Here is a 25,189-nt window from a genome sequence, read left to right on the forward strand (position 1 = left end):
ACATGAAGACCCACCGGGGCTTTCACGTCTCCGTTTATTGCACTTGAACCTGGGCTGCTGCTTCACTGGTCCCCCCGCGCCAGCTCTCAGACGCGGCTCCGACACGCTGCGCCTGCCTACAGCTCTCCCGCTCACAGCTTCGCCTGGGGGTGGGGGGCGGGGTGGCCACCGGAGGCCTCATCCCAGACACGGGCCGCGGGCCGGCTGAACCCCTCACACCCCGATCTGGGCGGCGGGAGGAGCCGTTGCCTCCCGGGGCTCCCGGGGCACCCACTCGAGGCCCGTCCCGGGCCGTGGTTTGCCCCCGTGCGCCCGGTCCCGTGGGCGGTGGGCCTCGCCGGCGTGCCCGGGGGCGTGCCCGGCGCCCTGCCCTGACCCCAACGCCCCGGGCGCGTGGCCGGCTCCGTTGGCGGCGTGGGACGCGGCGTGGGCCGGGGACCCGGGCGCGCTGGGCGGCTTGAGCGCGCTGACCGCCCGGATGAGGCCCATGCGACGGCGGATGGAGTGGTCCAGGTTGACGGTGCAGCGCAGCAGGCTCTGCGCCTCGGCCACGGTGAAGGGGAAGTCGGCGCCCAGGAAGCGCTCGAAAAGCTCGGGGTCGCCGTCTAAGTCCAGCACGTTCTGCAACGCCTTGGTCATGGCGTGCAGCTCGCGGCTGTTGTCGCAGAACACGTCCCAGAGGCGCGCGCGGGCCTCGGGCGCGCCCCCCGCCTGCTGCCGGTCCTCCAGGCACTGCAGCGCCCAGCTGAGGCGGCACGGCCACTGGTTGGCGAGCACGACCCACGCCACGGCCTGGCGCGGCGTGGGGCCCGCGAAGTCCCCGTCCTGCTGCTGCAGCAGGCGCACGGTGATGGGCACGGTGTTGACGATACGCCGCATGGACACCACGTTGTCGGGCACGTACTCGTACAGGCAGTCGCGCTCGTCGTGCAGGCAGAAGAGCGCCTCCTGGATGCGGCGCGCCGCCTCGGCGTCTATGCGGCTCTGCGCGCCCTGCGCGCCCGCCTGCGTCTCCACCGCCAGGAGCTGCGCGACCTCGCCGCCTCCCCCGCGGCAGCCGGGCCGCAGCCTGCGCGTCATCTCGCGGTAGAGCAGGTCGTCGCGGCTCTGCACGGCGTCGTGCAGGAACTGCAGCTTGGTGCGGCGGCCCATGATGGGCACGGAGAAGGGCAGCGTGACCGTGCGGTTGAGGAAGAGGTAGCCGTTGTCGGCCGTGCCCTTCATGGAGCCGGCGCTCTCGAGGCACGCGGCCAGGATGCTGGGGTCCACCACCAGGATGAAGATGAAGGGCGCGTGGCTGTCGGACAGCAGCGTGTTGATGGCGTTGAGCACGCCCACCACGCGCTCCGGGTAGCACGTGTCCAGCCCGGTGACCTCGAGCACGACGCGCAGCCGGCGCCGCTGGTAGATCTCCAGGAAGCACAGGAAGTCGGTGAGCAGCTCCACCTCCTTCTTCACCTCGCACATGAAGCCCAGCTGGCTGCCGAACTTCTCGCGAGACACCAGCCGCTCGATCTTCTTGCGCTGGCTCACGAACAGGTGCTTGCCCACCGAGTACACGGCCATGAGCAGCCCCGAGCCCGACAGCGTGGTGGCCGCGCCGCCGAACACCCGGAGCAGGCTGCCGCCGGCGGCGCCGTGGCCCGGCGCGCGGGCGCCCACCGACAGGTAGAGCAGGCCCACGCCGAGGCCGAGCGCCGCCAGCAGCGCCAGCAGCGCCAGGCACACGCGGCGCCGGCAGTGCCACTCGCGCTGGCAGAAGCCCGGCGTCGTGGCCGGCTTGTTGCCCAGCACCGAGTACACGCTGAAGGGCAGCGCGCCGTAGTGGTGGCGGATGCCCTCGCACAGCGTGGTCACCAGGCCGGCCCACAGCTTGTCGGTGCCCGCGTACTGCCAGGCGCTGAAGCGGATGAAGAGGAACTTCACGTTCTTGCGCCGCAGGTGCACCTCGGTGATGACCGGCTGCAGGAACACCAGGTACCACAGCAGCCGCGGGAAGCCCCAGCCGCGCACCGCCCGCGGCTGCCACCGCACGCGCCGCAGCTCCTCGGCCTCGCGCTGCGCCGCCTCCTGCTGCATCAGCGCTGCGGGGAGCGAGGGGAGGGCGGGCGCGGGGGACCGCGTGAGGGGCGGGGCCCAGGAGTGGGAGGTGGAGCCAGCCCCCCCCCCCCCCCCCCCCCCCCCCCCCAAAACGGGGGCGGGGGGGGGGGGGGGGGGGGGGCCCGCGCGGGGGGGGGGGCCCAGGGGGGGGGGGGGGGGCCCCCCCCCCCCCCCCCCCCAACTCCCCGGACGAAAACGCTGACGCGGGTGCGGGAGGAGGGGCCTGCGCCCGGGCACGGACGGGAAAAGGGCTGGGGGCGGGGCCCAAGGTCGTGGGTGGGCAGAAGCCGAGCGCCCGAGGGGCAGAGAGGACGGGAGCGGGAATGAAGGCCCTAAGGAGTGAAGGAACGCGTGCGAGGTGCCGCGGAAGCGAAGCGCAGGGCAGCAGAGTACAGCCTTGGTCTGATTTTCCTGGCTCGGTGCTCCACCTCCTCCTCCAGGAAGCCCTCGCTGAGCCCCAGGCTGGGTCAGGTGCCTCCTGGGCACCCCAACCCTACCCACTACTGGGGGGGGGGGGGTCATCCCTCTCTGGGGACAGGTCTGCCTCCCTCTCTGGACTGTGAGGCCAGGAAGGGCAGGGCTCTGGTCGTCTTGGGCGTCCTGCGTCCCCTGGGCGCCAAGGAAGTGCTGGGGGAAGGAGTGTTTGAAGGATGGATCATGAGAGGTTGAGGGGCAGGGTGGGTCTGCTCTTGAGGTCGGTGAACGATGAGCGGGCCTGTGCCAGTCACCTAGTACAGACTAGGAGCTCCAGAATGCTGCTTCCTTTTTCCTTCTAGCTGAATGTTTTCTCCTCCCAGGACCCTGTTTGTCGCTGTGTGACAACACAGGGGCAGAGGCCGGCTCACCGGGGCCAGGCTCGTGGAGGTGAATCTCCTCCGGCCCCTCTGGCCACCGTCAGGCTGGGGTCCGGGCAAGGCTTGAACCAGGTCCGAGCTGCTGTGGATCCTGGCCACGTGTCAGCCCCTGTGCTCACTTAACACCTATCTGTTAGGGGTCTTGTGGACACCAGGCCCTGCCCGGGCCACTGCTGAGAAGAGATGGGTCCGGGGGACGGGGGGTGGGCACAGGAGGGACTTTGCGGGGGCCAGTGAGGACCCTGGGTCTTCTCCCCAGAGTGTTGGGGAACCAGGGAGGGCTTGTGAACAGGGGGAGGATGGGGCTAGATCTTTATCTTTAAAAAGATTCCTTGGAGCAGATCTGGCAGAAGAGGGGATGAGACTGTTGGCCAGGAGGCCAGAGAGGGAACGAGTGGGGAGCCGGGGGCAGAGGCTGCGGGCATCAGGAGGGACCTGGTTAATGCTGACTTCCGGGCCTCTGGACTGGGGCAGGCCGGGGACGCCTGAGGCTGGGCAGGGATCAGAGGCTCCGTTTCCCCTCCTCCTTCCCCCCCCCCCCGCCTCCCTCCCCCAACACACAGAGAGCCTCACCGGTGATCTTGTCCAGCATCATGTGCAGACGGCAGCCAAAGGGGGCATAGAAACCCACGGTCACAGGGACAGGCACGTGGCAGAGGGTCTTGGCCAGGCAGCTGCAGTAGACGTCATCTTCTGTCAGAATATCTGGAGGCCGGGGTGGGGGGCGGGGGAGGGGAAACTGAGTCAATGAGGCTGGCCGGGCACCACCATCCACCCATCTGCCCTCCAGAGAGCCCACCCTCAGCTCCTGCCCGCATCGGCATCCCTCTCCCCACTTCCCCGAGGTGACTCGGGTCAGACCCTCAGATGGAGACTTCTGGGGCAGTAGGCAACCCCCTCCTCCGGGTCAGATGTGTCCCTCTGGGCACCGCAGGAGGAGCTGACCCCAGACCCGCCAGGGAAAGGCCAGGAGACACCCCACCGATCCCCAGCACAGAGACCCATGGGAGGCCCTAGGTCACCAGGGTCACCAGGCCCAGCCACCAGCCCGGGGTTCTCCCAGAAAAACCCCATGGGCCTCTCTCAGGACTTGAGGCTCTCAGATGCCTAAGACACCTCTCTGCAGGCTCCAGAACCTTGCATGTCGGCTCCTGCCTGCTCTGCCAGCCTGGCCTCAGTGTGGAAGGGCCCTGACAGTCACACGCTCCTCTCAGCTTCCTGTCCATCCCTTACCCTGATCTCTCTCCATGCCCCATGCCCACCAGCTCCCGTCCTGCCCCCAAGCCCAGGCAGACCCGCCTCTTGGTCCTGGCCCTGCCACCTTTCTCTGCATGACCCAGGTAGAGCGTTGCCATTGAGCGAGGCTCAGTCCCTCCTTCTGGAGGGTGGGGTGCAGAAACACCGGGCAGCGTGGATGCTACAAGGATGGGCCGGGGCGGGGTGGGGGGGCGCTTGGTCAATGCCATGGTCTGGGGTGGCCATTTAGGGAGCAGGTTCAGGTTCAAGTCCTTGGGCATTACGGCGTCCACTTGACTGAGGGCACCCTGCCCCCCAGATCCCCCCGGCGAGTGCCACTTCTCAGCCTGGGGTTGGGGCACCAGAAAGGCAGGGTTCAGCTGTGGGCTGTGCCAGGCCAGCCTCCGGGTGGGTGCACGGTGGGCCCGTGGTGGGCCCGTGGGCTGCAGGATCCCCGCCCCCTCCCCGAGGTCAGCGCCGGGCCTGGGGTGGCCTCACCTCGTCAAGCCTCTGCTTCTGTGTGTGACATGGGCATCACGGCCGAGAGCCACCAGCGACGAGGTGGTGCCTGACCTGGAGCCCGAGCCCCTGCCTGGCTGTTGCTCTACTTTCAAACCAGACCCAGAACCCAGCCACGTGTCCCCATCTCCCCTGCCACCCCCTCGGTCACCCCCCTCGCCCGCTGGGACTCTGGCTTCCCATGCTCACCTCCCACAGCGCACCTCCTGTTAGATCCCAAGCCAGCCCGCGGCTCCCGCCTCCCCCTCCCCACAGCCACCAGGCTGTGGCCCCGTGTGACCCTCCCCACACACTGTCCCTGGAACGGGCCACCTCAGAGTCTGCATTTGCTGATCCTTCTGCCACTTACTTGAGAGGACTGCCCCTTCTTTGCTCAAATCCTGCCTTCCTGAGGCCTCGCCCGATGACCCTATTCAGTTTGCGAGCCCTGATGCTCCCTTCGCTCCTCTCCCAGCCCTATTCTCCCCCAGCGGGCCTATTGTGGGGTGACACGCTTAAACTTCTCTGATTCCTCTCACGGCCTGTACCCAGCTCCCCTCCGCCACCTAGAGATCGTGAGCTCCGTGTGAGGGGGGCAGCCTCTGCCCTGCTCCCTGCCATCTCCCCACCCCGCTCCCCCGGAACAGAGCCGGGCACCCAGGACAGCCGTCCAGTCCCAGGGTGGATGGATGGATGGATCCCTCCCCTGGCCACGCTGTTCTCTCCAGCCCCCAGGCCGGTCCCTGCCTCTTGCTTTAGCTGCATGTTTGACTGTCTGCCCCACACCGGGGCTGGCCAGCAAGCTGGTGCTTGTCACCCCCTGCCCCAAGTTCTCCCTGGCCTGCCGGGCTGGGGGGAGGGAGGGCCGGGAAGAGAGAAAACAGACCAAGGCTGTCAGCAGAGGGAGACGGCCAGGGCCCAGACCCCTGGCTGGCCCGGACAGAGGCCCCATGGACAGGACAGGCCTGGCCTGGCAGCTTTGGATCCCGACGGGTGAAGCAGAGGCCCGGGCAGGGAGGAGCAACCCCCCCCCCCCAACCCGGAGACAGGGACCAGAGTGAGCGGGGAGGCGGGCGGGCTGAGGAGCAAGAGGCCTGGACAGCGGGGTAGGGGGGAGAGGCGGCAGGGGCGAGCCCGCAGGAGGACTGGGTAGGCACCCGAGCTGTAGGTGAAGGAACCGCAGGCTGCCGGGGCGGGCAGGGGGCGGGCATCACTGGGCCTGCTGGGCTCCAGGAGGGTGCCGGCTGCAGGGGGCGGGGCCGGGCCGCCGCTGGCCATGGCAGGTGCTGCGGTGGCAGGTGACATGGTGGGCCTGGGGGGCGGCTGGGGGGCGCTGGCCGGTTGCGTGGGGGCAGCAGCGGTTGCAGGTGGCCCGTTCTGGACCCCTGGAACGGAGCAGAGCCGCTGTCGCAGGGGGCTGGGGGGCCGGGGGCCGGGGGGGCAGCCGCTGACACCCCCCCGGCTGTTGTAGGCCAGCTGCCAGCGCACCTGTGGGGGCAGCCGGCAGGGCCCGTGGGCTGGAAGGGCCGCCGGGTCACGGCGCCACTGGTGACAGCGTCCTGGAAGGAAGGAAGTGGGGGTGACTGGGCCTGGGTCCCTGAGCCCTGGCGGGCACTGGAACCAGGCCGAGTCTTCAAGTGGAGGCCGGGGCTGGTCCTTCCTCTGAGGCCCCGGAGAAATCAGAGAAAATGAGGAGGGGGTGTGGGCAAGGGAGGGGCCGGTCTCCGTGCTCTCCCGTGGGTGGGAAGAAGAGGTGCAGAGACCTGGGCTCTAGCCGGGCGAGGGGCTGGAGCGGGGACGGCGACTTGGGAGTCCCTGCTGCCCCCAAAGTCCTCGGCCCCTGGGGGATGGGTCCCCAGGGCTCAGGGAGCAGAAGGGAATCCATCAGGAGCTGGCCTGGCTGGTCCAGAGGAGGCTGGAGTGGTGGGAGGTGGCCAGGACTGAGAAGAAGGGGGCGCCTCACACCCGGGCTCCGGCAAGGCTGGTGGGAAGGGGGCTGCCCTGGGAGGCGGGGCCTCCCGAGACTGCGCTGCCCCCGCCCCGCCCCAGACCCCCATTCGTACCCACTCAGGGGTGGGGAGAGCTCACAATCCGGGGTGGGGGAATTCTTCCCACGCTTGGGGGAGGGGTAGGCCGGCTGGGCCTCCCCCTCTGACACCCCCATCCTGGACTCACGCTTTTGGGCGCCTCGGGGCCCACGGCCCCCACCCGCGGCCCCTTTACGCAGAAGCCTCCGTGGGGAGCAGTGGCGGCCCCTCTCCTGGGCCCTCAGGTTCTCCTTGTGTTCAGCCATCCACTCGGCGGCCTCCCCGCTCACAGACCACTCTCCCTGCCGGGACGTCCCCCCAGACTGAACCCCTACCTTTATGGTGCCCCAACTCCGGGTCCAAGAAGTAGCGCTCAGCGGGGGTCCGAGAGGGCAGGGCGCCCTTGGCGAAGTGGACGGTGTAGTGTTTGTGCATGGCGGCGGGGGCCCTGCTTGGGGGAAAGAGAGGGCTTAGTGCCCGCGCGGCACCCTTGGGCGTCGGCAGGAGAGCCCACCCCCGGGCCGTGACCTGGGACAGGTGAGAGATCCTGTCCCTGACACTGGGGCCCTGGGTCACCAGGGGGGCACGGAGGTGCTCTTCAGAGTAAAAGTGAGTGGTCGCGGCGGGGGAAGGACAGCTAGACGTGAGAGAACGGGGAATGGTTATGCGGGTGCTAGGGGCTGATTTGGGGTGCGTGAGATTTCCCAGGGCTGGTGATTGGGTGTTTGGGCGCCGCTGGGGGTTTCTAAGAGGCCAGGACAGGGGGGCTGCCGGGCAGCTGTGGGCCGGGGAAACACGGGAGCCCGGGGGTGCCGAGTAAACTCAGGGCACCACCAGGTGTTGGGGGTGTGCGCCGTGGGAGGTGGCGCCTGGCGTCCTTTGAAGGGACGTTTAACCGGCGTGGTGAGAGCTGGGAGCCCCGGGAGCCACTGGGTGACTGAAATTCCAGGGCCGGTACATCTAGGGCCTGGATGAGGGCGGGAGGGGAATCCTGGGGGAGCACATTACATCACGGTGGTCCAACCCGGGAAGAGACTCAGCAAACTCAGGGCGAGATGGGGCGCACAGGTTTGAACTGTAAAGAGCCGAAAGCAAAAAGGGAGGGCGGGATGCTGGGGGGGGGGGGTGGCGAAGTGGAGGGGCAGAGGAAACCGGGGTGAGGATGGGCTCAGTGAGGATTGGGGGCCCGGCACGTGGCCCCTGCCCGCCTGCCCCCCACCTGGGGCCCCCCGTACCTGACGGCAGCCTCCAGGCCCCAGCTCCCTGCCCCGCCGAGCTGCTGTGCCAGCCTCACCGCCCGTCAGCACGGGCCCCACTGGAGACAGGGCCCGAGCCGGGTGCCAGCCGCCCGACCGGTTTGCCCGCCCTGCCCCCGCCCCTTCCCCTGGAGTGCCCGCCCTGCCCCAGTGCTCTCTGCTCTCGAGGACTGGGGGCTGTCCTCCCGGGGGATCGGCAGACTCTGCCCGGGGAAGGAAGCTGGCCCAGGGGTTGAGAGTCGGGAACTGAGAGAAGGCCACAGTCCCGGGTTCAGATGCCAGTTCCTCCAGGGCCCCGCTGTGTGGTCTTGGGCAAGTGACTTCACCTCTCTGAGCCTCACCTTCCTCATTGCTGAGTGGGCCAGTGACAGCCAACCTCCCGTGGTTGTCAGGAGGAGTCCGCTGAGCACAGAACCTGGCACTCGGTAATGACGGCAGTGAGCACCTGTGGGCACCGGCTGACCCACTTACCAGGCCGCCCTGGATGCCGCCCGCACGTAGCGCCCTACCGGGAGCCGCGCGTGGTTTATGCGCTCTCCCTATGGTCAGCCCTTCTTCCTCACCACTTCCCCGGGGGGCAGCCGTGAGGCCATGACAGAGGAGGAAACGGAGGCCCAGAGAGATGAAGTCCCTCGCCCCAGGTCACATGGAGGGAGGGTAGGGCTTTTGAAAGCCGTGGTTTGTGCTGCAGGCTCTGGGGCTCCCCTCCTGTCCGCTGGGTGGGTGGGAGGCTCCCTGCGGCTGCCTGACAAGGAGTCACGACAGGGTGATGGGGGGGGGCGGGGGAGACAACCACCGAACGGTGCCCGGGACAAGGGGGTTCAGGACGAGACAGAAGGGAACCCAGATGGTCCAGCAGGCTGCCCCTCTAGGGGTTCCGCCTGGGCGACCGGAGCCATGCGTCCTTTTGTCTGCTGGGGGCCAGTCCTCTCTCCTCCTCAGGTCTTCAAGCCGCTTTTCCTGGGAAGGCTTCCTCCCTGTCCTTCACCAGTTGGGGACTCTGCCCACTGCCGCCCCCAGAGGCCCAGCCAACGGGGACGAGACGGGGCGGGGCGGGGGGGGGGAAGGGGAGTATGTCTCAGTTGGGGGTGAGTCTGCAGGGGGGGAACCTCCAGGATGGGCCCAGGAGCTTCTTGAGGGCAGGACAGGGCCAATTCCCTGCCCGCCTTGCCCAGCCTGAATAACCAATTCATTCAGGAAGCACCTGCCAGGCTCTGTACTGGGCAGATCCAGCGCCCCACAGAGGGATCCAGAGGGACCCGGGCAAAAGTGTGCTGAACAGGAGTAAATGGCGTGGGGCCAGAAGAAGTGTCCAGGGGTCCTCTGGGGGCTGGGGGACAGTGAGGAACCACTCAGAGGCCAAGCGGCTGGCTTCCAGGTGCCCAAGAGGGAGGAGAGTGGGGAGTGGGCCAGAGGTGGGGCAGCCGAGGCAGGGAACAGCCTGTGGGGAGTCCAGAGGCAGGCCAGGGAACAAAGAGCTTAGCCTTCTAGGCTGGGGGGCGGGGGCCAGATGGGGTGTCTTCACAGGGTCCTCCAGAGGTGGAGGAGCCCCCAGCCACCGGTGGTTGTTTTAAGCGAGAAGACCCTTTCTCCTCCCACTTGGGTCTCACCCCAGCCTCAGTTTACAGCTCTGAAGCAGACAGCGGGGCCTGGGCAGAGTCCCGGTGTGTGATACCCTTGGGTGCTATGAACGTAAAGGGGGGAGGCGGTGGGGGATGGGCACCACTGCCCCGGGGGCAGGTCGGCCAGGCTGCTGTTCTGAGTAGGACTCCCATCCGCCAGGCACCTCAAGAGTGTGCGCGGGGGGTGGGATATGAGGGCGTCTGGTCCGTCCTCGGTGCCGGTAGCCCCAGGCCCACCCCCGCCCACACTCCGGGTGGCCTCAGCCCCGCTCTCCGGGGAGAGGTCCGTTCTGTGCGCCCCATTGGGCAGAGGACAGCCCCAGACTTGTTGACTCTGGCAGGGCGGCCAGCGCCCGGGGCCAGCCTCCCCTGCCAGGTGCGCAGGGCAGGAGGCTGTGGGCTGGGGGTGGAAGGGGCCTGCAAGGGGCGGGGGGGGGGGGGGCCCCCCCGGGGGGGGGGGGGCCCCCCCAGCCACACAGGGTGCTCTGCTTCCCACCTCCGCAGGACGAGTGACAAAGTCACAGATGCCTCCTCCCCGTCCGCACTCAGAGTGACCCCCTCCACCTTCCACTTTAAACCCAGCTCCACACGCAAAACCTTTATTGGGCACCTGCCGCGCAGAAGGAGGAGTCCCGTGCAGGGAACCCTTCACACCAGCCCCAACCTGGGATGCCCTTACCTCCCTGGGACACCCGCCTGAGCACATGGGACTCCCTGAAGCGGCTGGACCCCCGCCCCCCACCTGTTCATCACCCATAGAGTCTGGGGTGCCCAACACCAGCCCTCTGGCCACCCCCAAAGGCAGTGGTCCGAGGCCCCCCCGGGCCGGGGCGGCGGTGAGGCTCAGCTGGGGTGCGGGCCCGGGGCTTCTCAGGTTTTCTGAATCACCACCTGGAACTTACCTGGAAGAGAAGGGCTGGCGTTAGCTGGAGGCTGGGACCTCAGGGGCGAGCCAGAAAGCACCCAAACAGCTCAGAGATGTTCATCCCTGTCCAGCACCAGCAGACTGCGTGGCCTTGGGCTGGGCTGACGGGTGGTCAGAGGGGGTGCTGCTCCCCGCCCACCTGGCCCGCGTCCCAGAGCTGTGTGGGTGACTAGCGGCACGAAGGTCAAGCATGCAGGCTGCTGGGGAGGGCCGGGCACGGGCTTCTGTGGCATGTGTAGCTCAGGTCCTGCCCACGTGGCCTCGGGGCCCCTCCACAAGGAGGCCTCGGGGACCCACAGAGGGAAGGACACCTGGGGGGTGGGGCAGCAGAGGGTGGGCTGGCCCCAGGTAGGGATGAAGCTTCAGCCTGTCTGATGGGAGGGCCGTGGGGGGGTCAGGACACCCCGCCAGACAGGCTGCGGCCCGTGGGCCCCGGCTGCCCTTTCGGGACCCCATCAGAGCATTAACCAGGCTGACTTCTATCACGTCCAACCGGAACAACGTTCAAAACCACCAGACCAGCTCCTCACCGATGTCCCCTGCTCTGGCCTGGTGCGCACCCCAGGGAAGCAGGCTGGGGGGTGTGGCCAGGGGGCACGGACGGGCTGCACCAGCCGGGTGGCCAGGGCACGTGACTTAAGCTCTCTGGGCCTCAAATTCCCCATCTGTAAGTGGGGCTTGGCAGCCCTGGCCCCGCCTCCCCGACCCTCAGCGGGGGCAGGGGCGGGAGGGCTCGGAGCCCCCACCGCACTTCAGGGTTGGGAAGATTCCCCCACCCCACCCCACCCCCGACTCACAGGTGGGCAGGGATGCCACGGAGGCGGTGACCAGGCTCTTGATGCCCAGGGTGCTGAGGGTGCCTCGCAGGAGGCCGCAGGTGAAGGCCAGGAACTGGGGACAGGGGACACAAGTCACCCAGGGAAGAGGGGAGGCCAATACCCAGGACCGGGGCCATACGGGGCATTGGGCTCCACAGTGGGGGTCACCTCCTTCCCTGGGTCCCGGGCCATGGGACAGTCGCTCGGCTTGAGGACAGGCCTGCTTTGGGGCAGGTGTGTGTAAATGGGGGGTTGTGGAGTCCAGGCACCCTCCCTACCTTGGGTGCTTCCTCCAGATACTGCGGGCCGGAGGCCATCCGGATGAGGAGGGGGAAGCTGTTGTCCTGTAGCACGTAGGTCCCCTGGGGGCAGAGAGGAGCCCAATGGGGGCTGGGGAGGCACCTGTGCCTTTGTAGCAGGGGAGGGATAAGCCAGGACCCGGCGTCCCCTGCTCCGTTGGGCTGAGGTCTGGAGGGACCCCTCCCTCAAAACCCCTGTTTTTGGGCCCCATCCTTTGGAGCTATGCAGAAGGGCCCGGGAGCTGCCCAGCCTGGGCCAGGTATCCGCCCGTGGGGCATGTGGGTCCTGCCCCTCTAGCTGCAGGACTTCCGGGGTGGTCCTTCCTCCCAGGGCTGTGGTGAGATGCTGCGGACCCAGCCCTCGAAGCGGAGGCCAGGGCCCGGCACAGCGTGGGCGCCTAATAGGAGGTCGGGCCAGCTCGAGACAAGTGGCGACTCGCCGGGGCGCAGTGCTACCAACCACGAGCGCCCACTGCCCGCTGCGAGGCCCCATCTTGGGAGGCCTGTGGAAACTCTGGCGATAGCCAGGACGCCCCATAGTGGCCTCCTGGCTTCCCTCGGAGGACTGGGCAGAGGCCCAGAGAGGGGAGGCCGGGCCTCCGGGGTGAGGGGGGGGCCCTCTCCAGCCTCCTCTTGGTTTCAGCCTCCGCCCTGAGCCAGGAAGCCGGGCCCCGGGCCCGAGGAACACACCTGGTGGTTGGTGCGGAGGCTGTCCATCTGCTTTTGGAACACGGCCACCCACAGGTCTTTGCACAGGAACTTGAGAACGTCCAGCTCCTCCCTGAAGGCCAGCGTCTCCTGGGGCAGCCTGGGGGCAGCGGCAGATACCGGGGCCGGGTGGGCCAGGATGGGGAGCCCGGGGTTAGGAAGAGGGGGGGGACGCCAGGCTGGGTTCCTATATGGAGCAACACGACCCTCCCCGTCCAGGTGTGCCCAGGAAGGAACTTGACCTCGGGTCCTGCCTGCCTCTGGCCAGGAGGGGAAGGACAGGAAGTGCTGGCTCTCACCTCTCGCCCAGGGCCTGGCCCACACGGAAGCCCATGCCCTCCAGGACAGACAGGCTCATCTTCTGTCCCTAAAAGGCCAGGGAAGAGAGGCTCAGGGGAGCCCCAAGAGGGAGTGTCCCGGGGCAGCAGCCACAGAGGGGACCCTAAGACCAATGTGCCCATCTCTGCGAGCTCAAGGGTAAGGAGAGCCAGGAGGGAGGGCTGTGCCCCTGCCACGCAATGCCTCCACAGACGCCATCGGCTCTGAAGACCAGCTCCCTGTTGCTGCAGGAGAAATGGGGGGGGGTCTTCCTCAGGCTTGGCTTCCGCCTGCTCGTCTGTCAGCTCTGTCCTGAGAACACCCATCGCTTATCGCGAGCATTTCCGGGGTGTGCCTTGCAATACCCCGTGGGCAGGTGGTGCTCTGATCACTCCGGGGGGCTCGCGGTGACTTGCCCGGGGGCTCTCGTGGCAGCACGCCTGCAGCCACAGCAAGGGAGCCCCGGGCCGTGGGGCCCACCCTCGTGGCCCGGCCAGCAGGAAGCTGCAAACATCAACTCTGTTCATCGGGCCTTGAAACGTCAGCCAAGGGGGTGCCTGGGTGGCTCAGCCGGCTGAGCGTCTGACTCTTGGTTTCAGCTCAGGTCGTGATCTCAGGTCGTGGGATCAAGCCCCGAATCAGGCTCTATGCTGAGCCTGGAACCTGCTTAAGATTCTCTTTCTCTCTCTCTTTCTCCCTCTATCTGCCCCTCTACCCTGCTCACACTGTCTCTCAAATCTAAAAAAAAAATCAGCTGAGACCCCTGGGAGAGACACGCAAGGGCTCGGGGGTGGGAGAGATTCCCTTGGGCGCTCAGGGAAGGCAGTGGTGGCCACGTGGCACTCCAGAGCTCAGGCCAGTGTCCCTCGGTGGGAGGGGCAGAGGCGCAGGTGGGGGGCATCAGAAATACCAGGACAGCATAGAGTGAGGTGCGGTGCTCCCTAGAGAAAATCTGGCGGAGCAGGGTCAAGAGGGGGTTGCGGAGCCCAGGCACGAGCCCTGGGAGGGAAGTGGCAGTCACCAGGCCTGAGCCCCTCCCTTCCTCTGGCCACCACCCTCCCCCCGGGAGTGACTTCCAGCCTCCTTTCTGGGCCTGATGGGCCATCACCGGAGCCTTTCCCATGGTGGATAGATTTCCCTGCTGAGATCCGGCTCTGGGACAATGTCCTGGCCTCAGCAGGTTTCAACAGCCTTCTGGGACCCTGCTGTCCCCCCATCACCCTCTGCCCTGTGCCCTGACAGCTTCCCTTAGTCCAGCAGAGGGGCCACTCCGCCCATTCACTGTCACCTCCCCCAACTCCCAGAGGCCTCCTGTCCTGCCCTCCCGGCAGGTTAGGTCCTCGATCCCAGCGCTGACCAGTCTGTGGCGTGGGGACCCGGGCTGACCTTCAGCAGCCAACACTGGCCTTGGCATGTGGGAGGCCCTTGGGAAACAGAGGCCGAACAAGGTGAGCCGTCGGGGTTAGCGCACATTCTGTGTGCCGGGCGCTTTGTGCGAACCTCCTGTTGAATTTTCACCACCCCGTAAGGTAGGCTGTATTTCACGCCTGGAAAGCGGGGCTTCGAGGGTTAGGTAACAGGCCCCTCAGCCATGGGGCCATCTTTCAAACCTGAGCGGGTCCGGCTCCCAAGCCCAGACGGCCAGGTGGGGGGGTGGCCAGGACGACACCCACAGCTGTCCTGGCCTCAGTGAGGTGGCAAGGGCTGTGCTCACCCCCGCCCCCGCCCCGAGCAGAGGTTGCCTGCGGTTCTGGGCAAGGCACCCCTCTTCTCTGCCAGGCCCCTGGCCCCTAGGCCCTCGCCCGCCATTCCACGCTCCTCCTGCAGGAAACGACCCCGGTGATGACACAGCTTCCTGGTGGCCGACACCGGCCGCCGGCCGGCTCTCCGCTCCTGCCATGGGGGCTCCTCTGGTTTCCTCGGGCACAGCAGGTGGGCGAGTGGGGAGGGGTCTGACCGCTAAGGCAGGTGCCTGCGCAGATGAGCTCAGGTGTGTGAGACAGGGAGGGGACGTGTGACCAGTGGCTGAGTGCAGGGTCCACAGCCAGATCAGCCCGACGCCTACCTGCCAGCTGGGGGGCTGGGTGGGGGCTAACTGCCCTGGGCCTCAGTTTCCTCACGGGCAGAGGACCCTGTCAACAGTGCTACCTCCCAGCGTCCTTAGGAGGATTACAGGAGTTAGTAAATGCAGGCTAAGATTAGTCCCAGTCAGGCTTAGTGAATGTTACTGTCCTTGTCACTCAACCTGGGTGAGTCTGTCAACCTGGGTGACCAGCCCCTGGCGGGAGGAAAACCCCAGGAAGGGGCTGTGCTCCCTGTCCCCCCCCCCTTCCAGAGGTGAGTGCCTTAAAGAGGCGGGCCAGGCTCCATTCTGACGAGCACATGTGTCCCTGAGGACTTCCTAGCACGGGGGGGGGGGGGGGGACACTTCCCCATTCACTCCACAAACATTTCCTGGTGGCCTCGAGGAGCTGGCCACTGTGCCTGGTGCGACGACAGGGGCCCAGGCGATGGGCACCCCACATGCAGGGGAGCCGGGCAGGGCAGAGCCAGCTCCCTGGGGAGGGGCCCCAGGGTGCTTCTCAGAGGAGGGGGCCGGGAAGGGGAGGGTGTGCGCAAAGGCAAGGAGGCGGGTAAAGGGATGGGGGGTGCAGCTCAGGCCACGAGGGCGGGGGACAGTGGCGAGGGGTGGGAGCGGGGAGGGTCCTGCGGACCAGGCTGGGGCGGGCACGGCGGGAGAGGACGCCACCGTCCCTGGGACGGAACACGCAGGAACTAATGGCGCGGTTACAGCCTCGATGCCCCAGGGAGAAGAGATGCGCTCCTTGAGGGCTGCACGGGGGCCGAGTCTGAAGGAAGAGGAGTTAAGCAGGGAAGGCAGTGGGGTGGCACCCAAGCCCAGGTCACAGACAGGACAGCAGTCCCGAGGGGGGACAGCCAGAGAGTCAGCAGGGTCCTCAGCCAGGCCAGGGAGGCGGGGCGGGGGGGGGTGTGTGTGGCAGGGGTGAGGATCTGGAAAGGTCTGCATACGTTCAGGCTTCCCCCTCGGTGAACTTCAGACTGCCTGGATTCAAGTCCTGCTTAGTGACCTTGGGCAAGCTATCTAATGGTTCCAGGCCTCAGTTTCCCCGTGCGGGAGATGGGGCTGATGGCAGGCCCTACCTCACGACAGCGATGTGGCCGGCAGTCTCCAACGGCTCAGCCCCAGCCCCAGCCGGCACCTGCGGGTGCCCCGGCACTGCGGGCACCACCGTAGTCAGCCCTCGCTAGGGGCCGATTACACATCTGCTGAACTGGAAAGGCTGGGTGGTGGGTCCAGGAACAACAGAAAAGGGAGGGGAGACGGGCGGTGGGAGGGCAGGGCCGAGGATGAGCAGGTGGCAGAGAAGAGAGGGCGGAGGAGGAAGAGACAGAAGCCTCACCTATCATACCTGCCTCCCTCGGTCCTCCCAAGAGCTCGTCAGGGATTAGGGGTTTATCATTCCTTTTTTTTTTTTTTTTTTAAAAAACATTTATCTTTGTGTGAGAGCAGGGAAGGGGCCGAGAGAGAGAGAGAGAGAGAGAGAGAGAGAGAGAGAGAGAGAGGGTGTGGGGGGGGGGCGGGACACAGGAGCCAAAGCGAGCTTTGCTTTTGCAGCACAGAGCCCGACACGAGGCCCAAAGCCACGAACCGTGAGACCATGGCCGGTCGGCTGCTAAAGCGACTGAGCCACCCAGACGCCCCTAGGGATTTGTCATTCTTGAGAAAGGCAAGGCGGGGACTCGCAGCCACCTGGCCCAGCCCAGAGCCAGGGCATTTCTGGGCTATTTGCACAACAACCCACTGACAGGAAATGACATAATGCAGGGGCAGGGGGGAACCCCTTCGAGAAGGCGCTCCCCCCAGCAGCACGGGGAGCCGGGAGGAAGGGGCAACAGACAGAGGGGAAGCTCTTGGAAAAGGTAAGTGGGGCAGCTAAAATAAACATGTGTTAACAAGGGAGCTGAAAAACAGACCAACGTGTAAGGTGGATGAAGCCTCCCAGATCGTCAAGGAAAGCACACGAGGTAGAGAAAAACAAAAGAAAAGTTGTAAGACACGTGGAAGGGACCCAGAACATCTAACGTTCATCCGAGAGCCGAGAAGACACGGTGGAACAATGTGGAAGAAGAATCAGAGACAACAGAGAAGAACGTGCTTGTTTGGAGGAAGGTCCAAGTGTCCAGATTGACGAGGGCCACGGAGCTCCAAGGAGGATGGTGGGAAAGCGAGCAAACCAGGCCACCCCACAACCCCCCCACATGCTGAGCACTTGACTCCCAGAGAACACCCTGGGCTGAAGGGAGGGAGTTGGCGAGGGTCCTGTGCTGGGCTCCCTCCAGTCTCTCCTGCTGTGCCCCTCAGTGATCTGTGAGGCTCACCACCACCGGGCCCACGGCCCTCTGTGCCGGCCCTGGCAGGGGGACCTGGGACGGAGCAGCCCCGGCTCCCACCTCCAGAAGGGGGCAGGGACAGGGAAAGTTCTCGCTTTCCCCAGGTGAATGGCCCCAGAAGGCCCAGAAGTGTTCGGAGGGAGCCGGGGAGTAAGAATGAGCAAGCGCAGAGAGCCGACACGGCCCCCGCATCCACCCGGGCAGCCCCAAACACCCCCAGATCCCACCTTCTCCCCCTAATTCCTCCCACCCCAGGCTGAGCGCCTGCCTCTGCTCTGGGCCGCTGCAGCAGCCAGTTGGCTGCATGTCCATTCAGGTTCATTCACATGGCTGAGGAGGCCCGTCTAAAAAGTAAATCCGAACGCCCCACACCTCAGCTTAAACCTTCTATGGCTCCCACCACGGGCTCCCTGGCCTCAAGTGCACTGCGCCCCCTCCGGGGCTCTGCCCCCAGGGGGCCGCTCTGCCAGGAACCCAGGCTCCTGCTGAGGGCAGGGGTCCATCTGGGAGCTGGTACACCCATCCCAGGTGCCCAGGCTGGCGTGGGCACTCACTGGGCCTTGGTGGAGGCAGGTCTGGCCCAGCAGGATCGCTCCTGGGCTGCCGCCAGGGCTCACAGAAGTAGGTGACCGAGGCTCCTTGGTGTACAGAGGCATTAACTCCTTTGCCCCAGGCCCCCCTTATCTTCGAAGCTGCTGGGGTGGAGAAACCACAGGGACCTCTTCCTCCCCAAGTTTTTCCTGTTTTGATAACAAAGGCCCTTTGACCTCCTGGCTCCTCTGGCTAGTCTTCCATTCCACCTGTAACCATCCAGAAAAACCCATTCAACAGTCCCAGGTTAACCACCATACCAGGCAGGATGTGGGGAGCCCCAGAGCTCCTGGGCGTATGTGCTGCGGGGACAGGTGAACGAGCCACCATCCCTGCGCTCAAGGAATTCAGCGGCTGCTGGAAGGGACAGACCTGAAGCCACAGACAAGTTCTGGAGCCAGAAGCCTGAGTCCTGATTTCCCCTCTGATTATCGCTGCTGTGCACCCTGGGGAAATACCCCTCTGGCGCCTCAGTCCCTCCTCTGTAAAATGGGACGATAAGGTCGGCTTCGCAAGGCTGTTCTGGGGACAAACTCTGGCAAAATACTGTACTGGGGACACCAGAAGTACCCGACAGGAGGCCTGCATCTGGTTCAGACAGGACACGTGTTGGACCAGAGAGAAGGAACAGAAAGAGGAAGACGGAGGAAGGGCCGGGAGCGGAAGAGGAAGGGCTGAGAAAACAGTTTTCTTGACGTTGCCCCCTGAAAGCGCGGCTCCTGGGCAGAGGGGAGGTGGGGGAACCGCCAGAGTCCTCCCCCCTGGCTGCACCCAGGAATCACCCTGGAGCTGTGGGGCAGGACCCCGGCATGGGACTTCCTGGGGCAGCTGGGTCTCTGGCACGTTGATGTGCTTTGAAAGCCCGTGGTGAGCACCCCTGAGTAACCCCAATATTTCCCACACCTGCTCGACCACAGAAACCCATTAAAAATCCTCCTGGCGAGCGTGAGGGAAGACACGCCGGGAAATGCGGGCCAGCGTTTACAGCACAGGCTTTGGAGGCGGGAGGCGTAGCTCTACATTCCTCACTCTGCCACTTGAGAGCGAGCAGTCCGTCCATCAAAGCCTGTGTGTCTTCGTCCACAAAGCCTACAAAGTGGGGAGGATTGTGCTGACCTCTGCGGGTTGACAGGAGGATCAAATGAAACCAGGAGCGTGAAGCCCGTGAGGGCACATCTCATTTGCGGCAGGTGCTACCACGATTACGGAGCCCGATGCCCAGCCCAGCCCTCCACGGCACGGGGGCGGCGTCTGCTTCCACGGAGCCACGCCCAAGACCTACTGTGCGCACAGGCCCCACCGTGGGATCAACACAGACCCGGGCCTCGCCTTCACGGCACACAGTCTGGTGGGGGGAGGGGGTGAGGACGTGAATCAAAGGATCTTACCGATCCCTAGTTCAGACACACACTTGAGCGGGACGGGGCGGCAAGATCACAATGAGGACACCTGGCTTCGAGCCGGGGCTCAGGGAACGCTTCCCTGAGGAAGTGGCATTTGAGCCAAGGTGTGAAAGATTAATGGGTGTGAAGGCAGCGAAGATGTGACAGGTGCAATGAGCGGAGAGAGGAGGGAGGAGGCCGGCCTTGGGCAGAGGTGGGGAGAGGTGGGACACCATATTCAGGGAGAATGGGCAGGGCCTGGTTGAGGGCTGGCGGTGAGGGAGGAAAGGCTGATGTCGGGGACACCTGGGGTCCCGGCTTCAAAGCCAGGATGGACGGGCAGTGCTGCAAACCCCTCTCTCTAACACACAGGCCGATGCACAATCCCTCTCCCGTGCTCTCTGTCTCATAGCATGTCCTTAACGTACTGTACTTTATCCATGTACCTTACTTATCTGCGTACCCCCCACACCCACCCCCCACAACATAAGCTCCAGCAGGGCCAAGAGTTTTTGTGCAGTTCACTAATTCCCAGAGCCTCCCCCAGGGCCTGACACTTGTTAAGTCTTAGATGAAGCCCCGGGAACGTGAACCCAAGAGAAACTATGTTGCCACTGTAAGCAACACTTTCCCTGAGGCTCCTAAACCAGAAAACCTAAGCCAGAAAAAGTGCCTTGCGTATAGACCAACATCATATACTAACAATAATAATGAAAAGAAGCAATCACAGCATTCATTTATCAAGCACCTAATCTCTCCCTCACCCTTTCTTCTTGGGAAGAGATTTTTTAGAACAGGAGCTCCCACGTTCTGGGGGCTGATTAGGTGCCAGACCTCGCACGAAAGGCTTCAAAGTTTGAGTTCATTTGTTCTTCCTAGGAACCAACTGCCAAGATGCCACGCACGCTCCTACCTCAGGGCTTTGCCTCTGTTGTTCCTTCTTCTGGAATGCTCCCCCGCCCCCCAACCACAGGGCTTGCTTCCTACACTCTGTTCCTCAGAAGGGCCTTCCTCCGCCATCAATCACTCCATCCCTGTTCTTTTCAGGACTCTACGGAAGTTTTCTTTTCTTTTTTTCTCCTACGGAAGTTTTCTTTACCGCACTTCTCACTAGCCAGTGGCCTATTTTTGTTTGACTCCCGTACTAAAATGTTAAGTTTCGCAAGGACAGGGAGGCCGTGTCTGGAATACAGTAGGTGCCTAATAAGTGTCTGTTGGACGAGTAAAGGTCTCTGAGACTGAAGTACTGTTATAATGCCCATTTAACTAAGGAGGAAACTGAGGCACACAGGGACTGACTCCTAGTTAGGGGAGCGGATGGGATTCAACCCAGGCAGCAAGTCCTGACTCTGTGCTAGGCTTTGAGCTAAGCTTTGCCCGGAGCTTCGTCGCTCACTTTTGGCAGTAACCGCGAGGCCGGCCCTTCAAAAGTCCCCACTTTACAGACGAGGGAGCCAGCTCCCAGCGAGGCAGGGGCGGGGCCGGAGTTGCACCCCGGACGTTGAACCGCCCTCCGTGCTCCCCTGGACGTAGACCCGGCCTTGCCGTCGCGGCCCGCGCCTCCTTCCCCCGGGACCCGGCGCTCACCCCAGGGCCAGGGTCGGAGTGGTGCGCCCACAGCTCCGCCACCATCTCCATGTGCAGAAACTCGAACAGCGCCGCGTCCGCCATGCGCCGGCCTCGCGCCCAACGACCGTCCAGCGCTTCGTGCGTTCATTGGCCCAGCTGGATAAGCCCCGCCTCCGGCACCTAGGCGCGAGCCCGCCTACTCCCGCCTCCCTCGGTGCTGCGGCCTTAAACCCCGCCTTCCGGGCTCACATGGTGCGCGCGTGAACCCGGGGCACTTAGAGGGAGGGCCTATTCGCATTGGCCGCACGTGACAGCATCTCCGCCCTTCTCTTCGTCTCCTGTCGGTTTCCGGGTTTTCGAGCATCGCCATTGGCCGAATCACTCGTTGCAGGCGGCAAACCTCGTTTTAAAAAATTTTTATTTGTCCACTCGCCGCGCAGCACAACCCGGAAGCGCCAGCCCAGCCGACTTCCTATTGGTCGTACCTCTCCTCACGTGGCTTTGTACCCGCCCGCCGCTGGTTTTGAGGGTTTGCTTCCTGGTTGGTAGGCGAGTGGCCCACGTGTTTGGCCGCCATGCCCGCTCTATCCGCTTCCCTATTGGTTGGGGCTCCCTCGGTGAAGGCGGGGCACTTGGGCTGCGTAGTGGATCTTCCAGGCTCGGAGCTTCGGTAATCAGGTATGGCCTTCGGTGTCGGCGCTTCCCCCCCCCCTTCAAAGTCCCCCTGGGTTGTCCTTCTTTCTGTGACCCTGGCGCTGGTCCCTGAGCCGCTCAGCAGCTCGTGTGCTTCCGGATTGACACCGGCTTGGAGGACAGGTTGGAGGGTGTGGCCTCTAGGAGGCAAAATCGGAAAGAGCTAGGTTTACGACTCTGGAAGCTCGGGCCTCCGAGCCTTCATCCATCTGGTCCTCGGTTTCCCTGTCAGGACACAAAGATGGTGGGATCCAGGAGCTCTCATTATCTTTGGCAGCAGGGATGACGAGCCCGTTTACAGAAGAGGAAACTGAGGCCCAGGCAGGGGAAGCAGATCGCCAAAAATCGCTAAGCTAGTCAGTGAAAGGGGTGGGAATCCAGAACCTGCACTCTTAAACCACCGCCAGGTGCCTCTCATGCCGTCCCTTCGCCCCTCTTCTCCCTAGTTCGGCCCCATGGCGTCCCAGGGTCGTCGGCGGAGGCCGCCGCGGAGGCCCGAGACGGTGGTGCCGGGGGAGGCGGCCGAGACGGATTCGGAGCTCTCAGCGTCCTCGTCGGAGGAGGAGGAGCTGTACCTGGGCCCCTCGGGCCCGACGCGCGGCCGCCCTACGGGGCTGCGGGTGGCCGGGGAGGCCGCGGAGACCGACTCGGACTCGGAGCCGAAGGCCGCGCCGGGGGACCTGCCTCCGCTCGTGGTGCAGCGGGAAAGGGCCGGGGAGACCTGGGGGACCGAGGAGATGCCGGCGCCAGCCCCCGCGCGCACGCTGCTGCAGCTCCGGCTGGCCGAGAGCCAGGCGCGGCTGGACCACGACGTGGCGGCCGCGGTGAGCGGCGTGTACCGCCGCGCCGGCCGCGATGTGGCCGCCCTGGCCAGTAGACTTGCGGCCGCCCAGGCGGCAGGGTTGGCGGCCGCCCACAGCGTGCGCCTGGCGCGGGGAGACCTCTGCGCGCTGGCCGAGCGCCTGGACATCGTGGCCGGCTGCCGCCTGCTGCCCGACATCCGCGGCGTGCCGGGGACTGAGCCTGAGCAAGATCAGGGACCGCGAGCTTAGCCGTAACCCCGCCTGATTCCGCGCCCTGGGGGTGGTCCTTGAGGCCTCCGGGACCTGGCTCTGTATCCTGTGTAGTTCCCTCCCCATCTTGCTGTTTTGCCCCCAGGATAACGCTCTGTGTGTGTAGAGGGGGCGGGTAATATTGTGCAGCCCCGCCCCACCTCTAGCCTAGGTTCCGCCCCACCCCGTCCTGTCCCCGTCGCCGCTCCCTGGTTCCCAGCCCGTCGCTGAGGCTTGGCTCCAGCCCTTGGGTGACCAGTCGCTCCTTGATCTTTCTCCGTCCCGGGGTCTCACCTTGCTTCACCTTTTCTTGCGCTCTGCCTTTCTCGAGTTTGGTTTCTGCCCACAGGGCCTGGTCTTGCTTCTTCGCATAGGAGCCCCAGAATCTGGTGCAGGTTCCATGGCATCTTCCTTCACTCCCTTGTCTCTGCCTCTGGTCCTAGAACCACTTGTGGAATTTTGTCCCCACAGGCTGGGTCCTTTTTCTGCTCCTCAGGCTCGGCCCTGGTTCCACGCCCTAGTTCGTCCTCTGCCGTCTCCTCGCTTCCAGTCCTTGGGCTTGGTTCCACCCTCTGTGCCCCATCTTGTTTCCTGAATCCAGCTGTACCCTTAGGATTAGCTGCTGTTGCTTTTTCTTTTTTACTTTTTCAGAAGAGCTGCTTTTGCTTTTCCCATTTTATTTATACTACCTACCTGATCTTGAGCTCCATAGCCCCCCCCCCCCACCCAAGGCCCAAAAAGGGGCCCCCCCTTGCCCCAAGGGAGTCCTTCCAGTTTTCCAGGCCTAAGGGGGCATCTCCCCAGATCCTCCAGACCAAGTTGGTATGTCCTCCTTACTCTCCAAGCCAAGGTGGCCTTTTGTGTCCAAGCTCTAGCTGCAACATGGGTCTCCTCCTGACTCTCCAGGCTCACAGTGGCGCCCTTCACGCACTTAGCGCCCAATACAGGCTTGCTTGGGGAACTTTGGGTGCCTCGTGACACCAATCTGCACATGAAGAGCACTCACTGGGTGTTTGCTTACTGTGTTGGTCCCTGGAGGCCCCAGGGATTTGGATTTCTGGCTCGGCTCCGGGTCTGGGGCTCGCAGACTCTCTGCTCTCTCTTGTGCGCCCAGCTCTGGTCCCTCTGTCCCCTTCACACGTATCCCCCTCCCCTACTTTTTAATCCCAACCTGCAGCTGCGTCCCCCGGGATAGAGAAGTGAGAAAGAGTACTCTGTGCCTGTCCTATTAAAACTCAAAACATTGGGGCGCCTGGGTGGCTCAGTCAGTTGAGCGTCCGACTTCAGCTCAGGTTGTGATCTCGCGGTCTGTGAGTTTGAGCCCCGCATCGGGCTCTGTGCTGACAGCTCGGAGCCTGGAGCCTGCTTCAGATTCTGTGCCTCCCTCTCTCTCTGCCCCTCCCCTGCTCATGCTCTGTCTCAAATAAAACACTAAAAAAACAACTCAAAACATTTACTGATGTGGAGAATTTGTCCTGGCTCCCCCTCTAAGCTGGGCTAGGTTCATTGGTGATTTCTCTTGAGAATGAGGGTTCTGAGAGAGCTTTCGCTTCTGGCCTATTGAGGGGGAAGCTGTCGCCGGGAAATCGGGATGCCTTGTATTTTTCCCCGGGGCTGCATTTATTCATATTTTGTTAATTCAGCACACTGTTACTGAGCACCTGTCCTGTGCCTGTCCTGTGCGGGACACAAGGGGCACAAGAGCTGGTCCAAGCCCTCACAGAGCTCAGTCCACTGGGGGAGGGCGACATTAATAAAATACTCTCCTAAATAAATGGATAGATTCAATAATTGCAATTTATACTTTAGCAGTAAGTTTTCTGTCACTGTGATTAGTGCCGGAAAGAAGTACGGGAGTTTTGTGAGGACATAACCGAGATCCCTCTGACCTTGTCTGGGCAGATGGGGGGAGGTCACATGGCTTCCCCAGGAAGTGATGCGGGAGGTTGAGCTGAGCCCTGAAGGTATAAGCAAGTGAGACTGGAGGAAGTGGAGTAGAATGCCTGGCGCGGGGGAGGGGGGCTTGGGAAGCATGTGCAAAGGCCCTGAGTTCGAAGGGAGCATAAACTATTTAACAGAAGAAGGTGAAAAAGTTTTAAGTTTATCTTTTTTTTTTTTTTAATGTTTATTATTGAGAGACAGAGAGAGAGAGAGAGAGAGACAGAGCATGAGCATGGGAGGGGCAGAGACAGGAGAAGACGCAGAATCCAAAGCAGGCTCCAGGCTCTGAGCTGTCAGCACAGAGCCCAATGCGGGGCTCGAACTCACAAACTGCGAGATCATGACCTGAGCTGAAGTCGGACGCTCAACCGACTGAGCCACCCAGGCGCCCCTTTTTAAGTTTATATTGAGAGAGGGGCACCTGGGTGGCTCAGTCAGTTAAGCGCCTGACTCTTGATTTCGGGTCAGGTCATGATCTCGGGTGTTCATGAGTTCGAGCCCTGAGTTGGGCTCTGTGCTGATGGCGAGGAGCCTGCTTGGGATTCTCTCTCTCTCTCTTCTCTCTCTCTCTCTCTCCTTCTCTCCCTCCCTCCCCCTCCCTCCTTCCTCTCTTAAAATAATGAATGAATGAATGAATGAATGAATGATCCGCTGCTGTCCAGGGGCCAGAAGCTACATTCAGTGGGGGCCCAGCATGCACTCAGGTCCAGTGCATTGCATGGGAAGGCCCGAAGCTGATGGGTTTGATTACAGAGCCCCGGGAAGTAGGAGGAGTTGTTGGGCAGCAAGGACCCGTGTTCCCTTCCCTCTGGAGCCTCTGCCCAATTATCTTCCTCTCCATCAGCATTTACGGAAGTAACCTGTGTCCCCTGGGCCTAGACATCAGG

At 64.0% G+C, this 25,189-nt stretch overlaps 3 protein-coding genes across 11 annotated transcripts; 1 reads left to right on the plus strand and 2 right to left on the minus strand.

Annotated features, from left to right (window-relative positions):
• Positions 1–16: 16 nt before the first annotated feature.
• Positions 17–11,290, minus strand: NKPD1 (NTPase KAP family P-loop domain containing 1). 3 transcript variants are annotated; one of them, XM_040457379.1, is made up of 6 exons: positions 7,951–8,057; positions 7,724–7,827; positions 7,051–7,163; positions 5,846–6,247; positions 3,528–3,659; positions 17–2,084 (listed from the first exon to the last, which is right to left on the minus strand). In XM_040457379.1, coding segments are annotated over exons 2-6 (2,520 nt in total). In that variant the 5' UTR covers positions 7,726–7,827; positions 7,951–8,057; the 3' UTR covers positions 17–213. The 3 variants fall into 3 exon arrangements, with proteins under 3 accessions (XP_040313313.1, XP_040313314.1, XP_040313315.1); XM_040457380.1 differs by lacking the exons at positions 7,724–7,827; positions 7,951–8,057 and adding an exon at positions 10,496–11,290; XM_040457381.1 differs by lacking the exon at positions 7,724–7,827 and having other exon boundaries at positions 7,951–8,060.
• BLOC1S3 (biogenesis of lysosomal organelles complex 1 subunit 3) lies at positions 7,214–23,012 on the plus strand. Of its 2 annotated transcripts, XM_040457388.1 has the most exons (4): positions 7,313–7,318; positions 19,010–19,013; positions 21,262–21,294; positions 21,756–23,012. In XM_040457388.1, exon 4 carries the CDS (start codon positions 21,765–21,767, stop codon positions 22,359–22,361), a length of 597 nt encoding a protein of 198 aa, XP_040313322.1. In that variant the 5' UTR covers positions 7,313–7,318; positions 19,010–19,013; positions 21,262–21,294; positions 21,756–21,764; the 3' UTR covers positions 22,362–23,012. The 2 variants fall into 2 exon arrangements, with proteins under 2 accessions (XP_040313323.1, XP_040313322.1); XM_040457389.1 differs by lacking the exon at positions 19,010–19,013 and having other exon boundaries at positions 7,214–7,318.
• Positions 10,177–20,777, minus strand: TRAPPC6A (trafficking protein particle complex subunit 6A). 6 transcript variants are annotated; one of them, XM_040457386.1, is made up of 6 exons: positions 20,635–20,777; positions 12,643–12,710; positions 12,326–12,462; positions 11,615–11,698; positions 11,316–11,409; positions 10,177–10,495 (listed from the first exon to the last, which is right to left on the minus strand). In XM_040457386.1, the coding sequence occupies exons 1-6, from the start codon at positions 20,716–20,718 to the stop codon at positions 10,492–10,494; spliced, it is 471 nt and encodes a 156-aa protein (XP_040313320.1). In that variant the 5' UTR covers positions 20,719–20,777; the 3' UTR covers positions 10,177–10,491. The 6 variants fall into 6 exon arrangements, with proteins under 6 accessions (XP_040313320.1, XP_040313319.1, XP_040313321.1 ...); XM_040457385.1 differs by having other exon boundaries at positions 12,326–12,443; positions 20,635–20,770; XM_040457387.1 differs by lacking the exon at positions 20,635–20,777 and adding an exon at positions 15,824–16,149 and having other exon boundaries at positions 12,326–12,443.
• Positions 23,013–25,189: the final 2,177 nt, after the last annotated feature.

The sequence above is a fragment of the Herpailurus yagouaroundi genome, unplaced genomic scaffold, assembly GCF_014898765.1.
Source record: "Herpailurus yagouaroundi ecotype Mexico unplaced genomic scaffold, PumYag 220, whole genome shotgun sequence".
Taxonomy (NCBI): Eukaryota; Metazoa; Chordata; class Mammalia; order Carnivora; family Felidae; genus Herpailurus; species Herpailurus yagouaroundi.

Coding starts and splice junctions, on each gene's coding strand:
- BLOC1S3 (XM_040457389.1), top strand. CDS start 21,765: ATGGCGTCCCAGGGTCGTCGGCGGAGGCCGCCGCGGAGGCCCGAGACG.
- NKPD1 (XM_040457379.1), bottom strand. Junction 6,248..7,050: donor GGAGTTGGGGCACCATAAAG/GTAGGGGTTCAG, acceptor CCTTCCTTCCAG/GACGCTGTCACCAGTGGCGC. Junction 2,085..3,527: donor GATGCTGGACAAGATCACCG/GTGAGGCTCTCT, acceptor CGCTCCCCGCAG/CGCTGATGCAGCAGGAGGCG.
- TRAPPC6A (XM_040457382.1), bottom strand. CDS start 13,784: ATGGGAAAGGCTCCGGTGATGGCCCATCAGGCCCAGAAAGGAGGCTGG. Junction 12,444..12,642: donor GGCCAGGCCCTGGGCGAGAG/GTGAGAGCCAGC, acceptor CGCTGCCCCCAG/GCTGCCCCAGGAGACGCTGG. Junction 10,496..11,315: donor CGTGGCATCCCTGCCCACCT/GTGAGTCGGGGG, acceptor CTTCTCTTCCAG/GTAAGTTCCAGGTGGTGATT.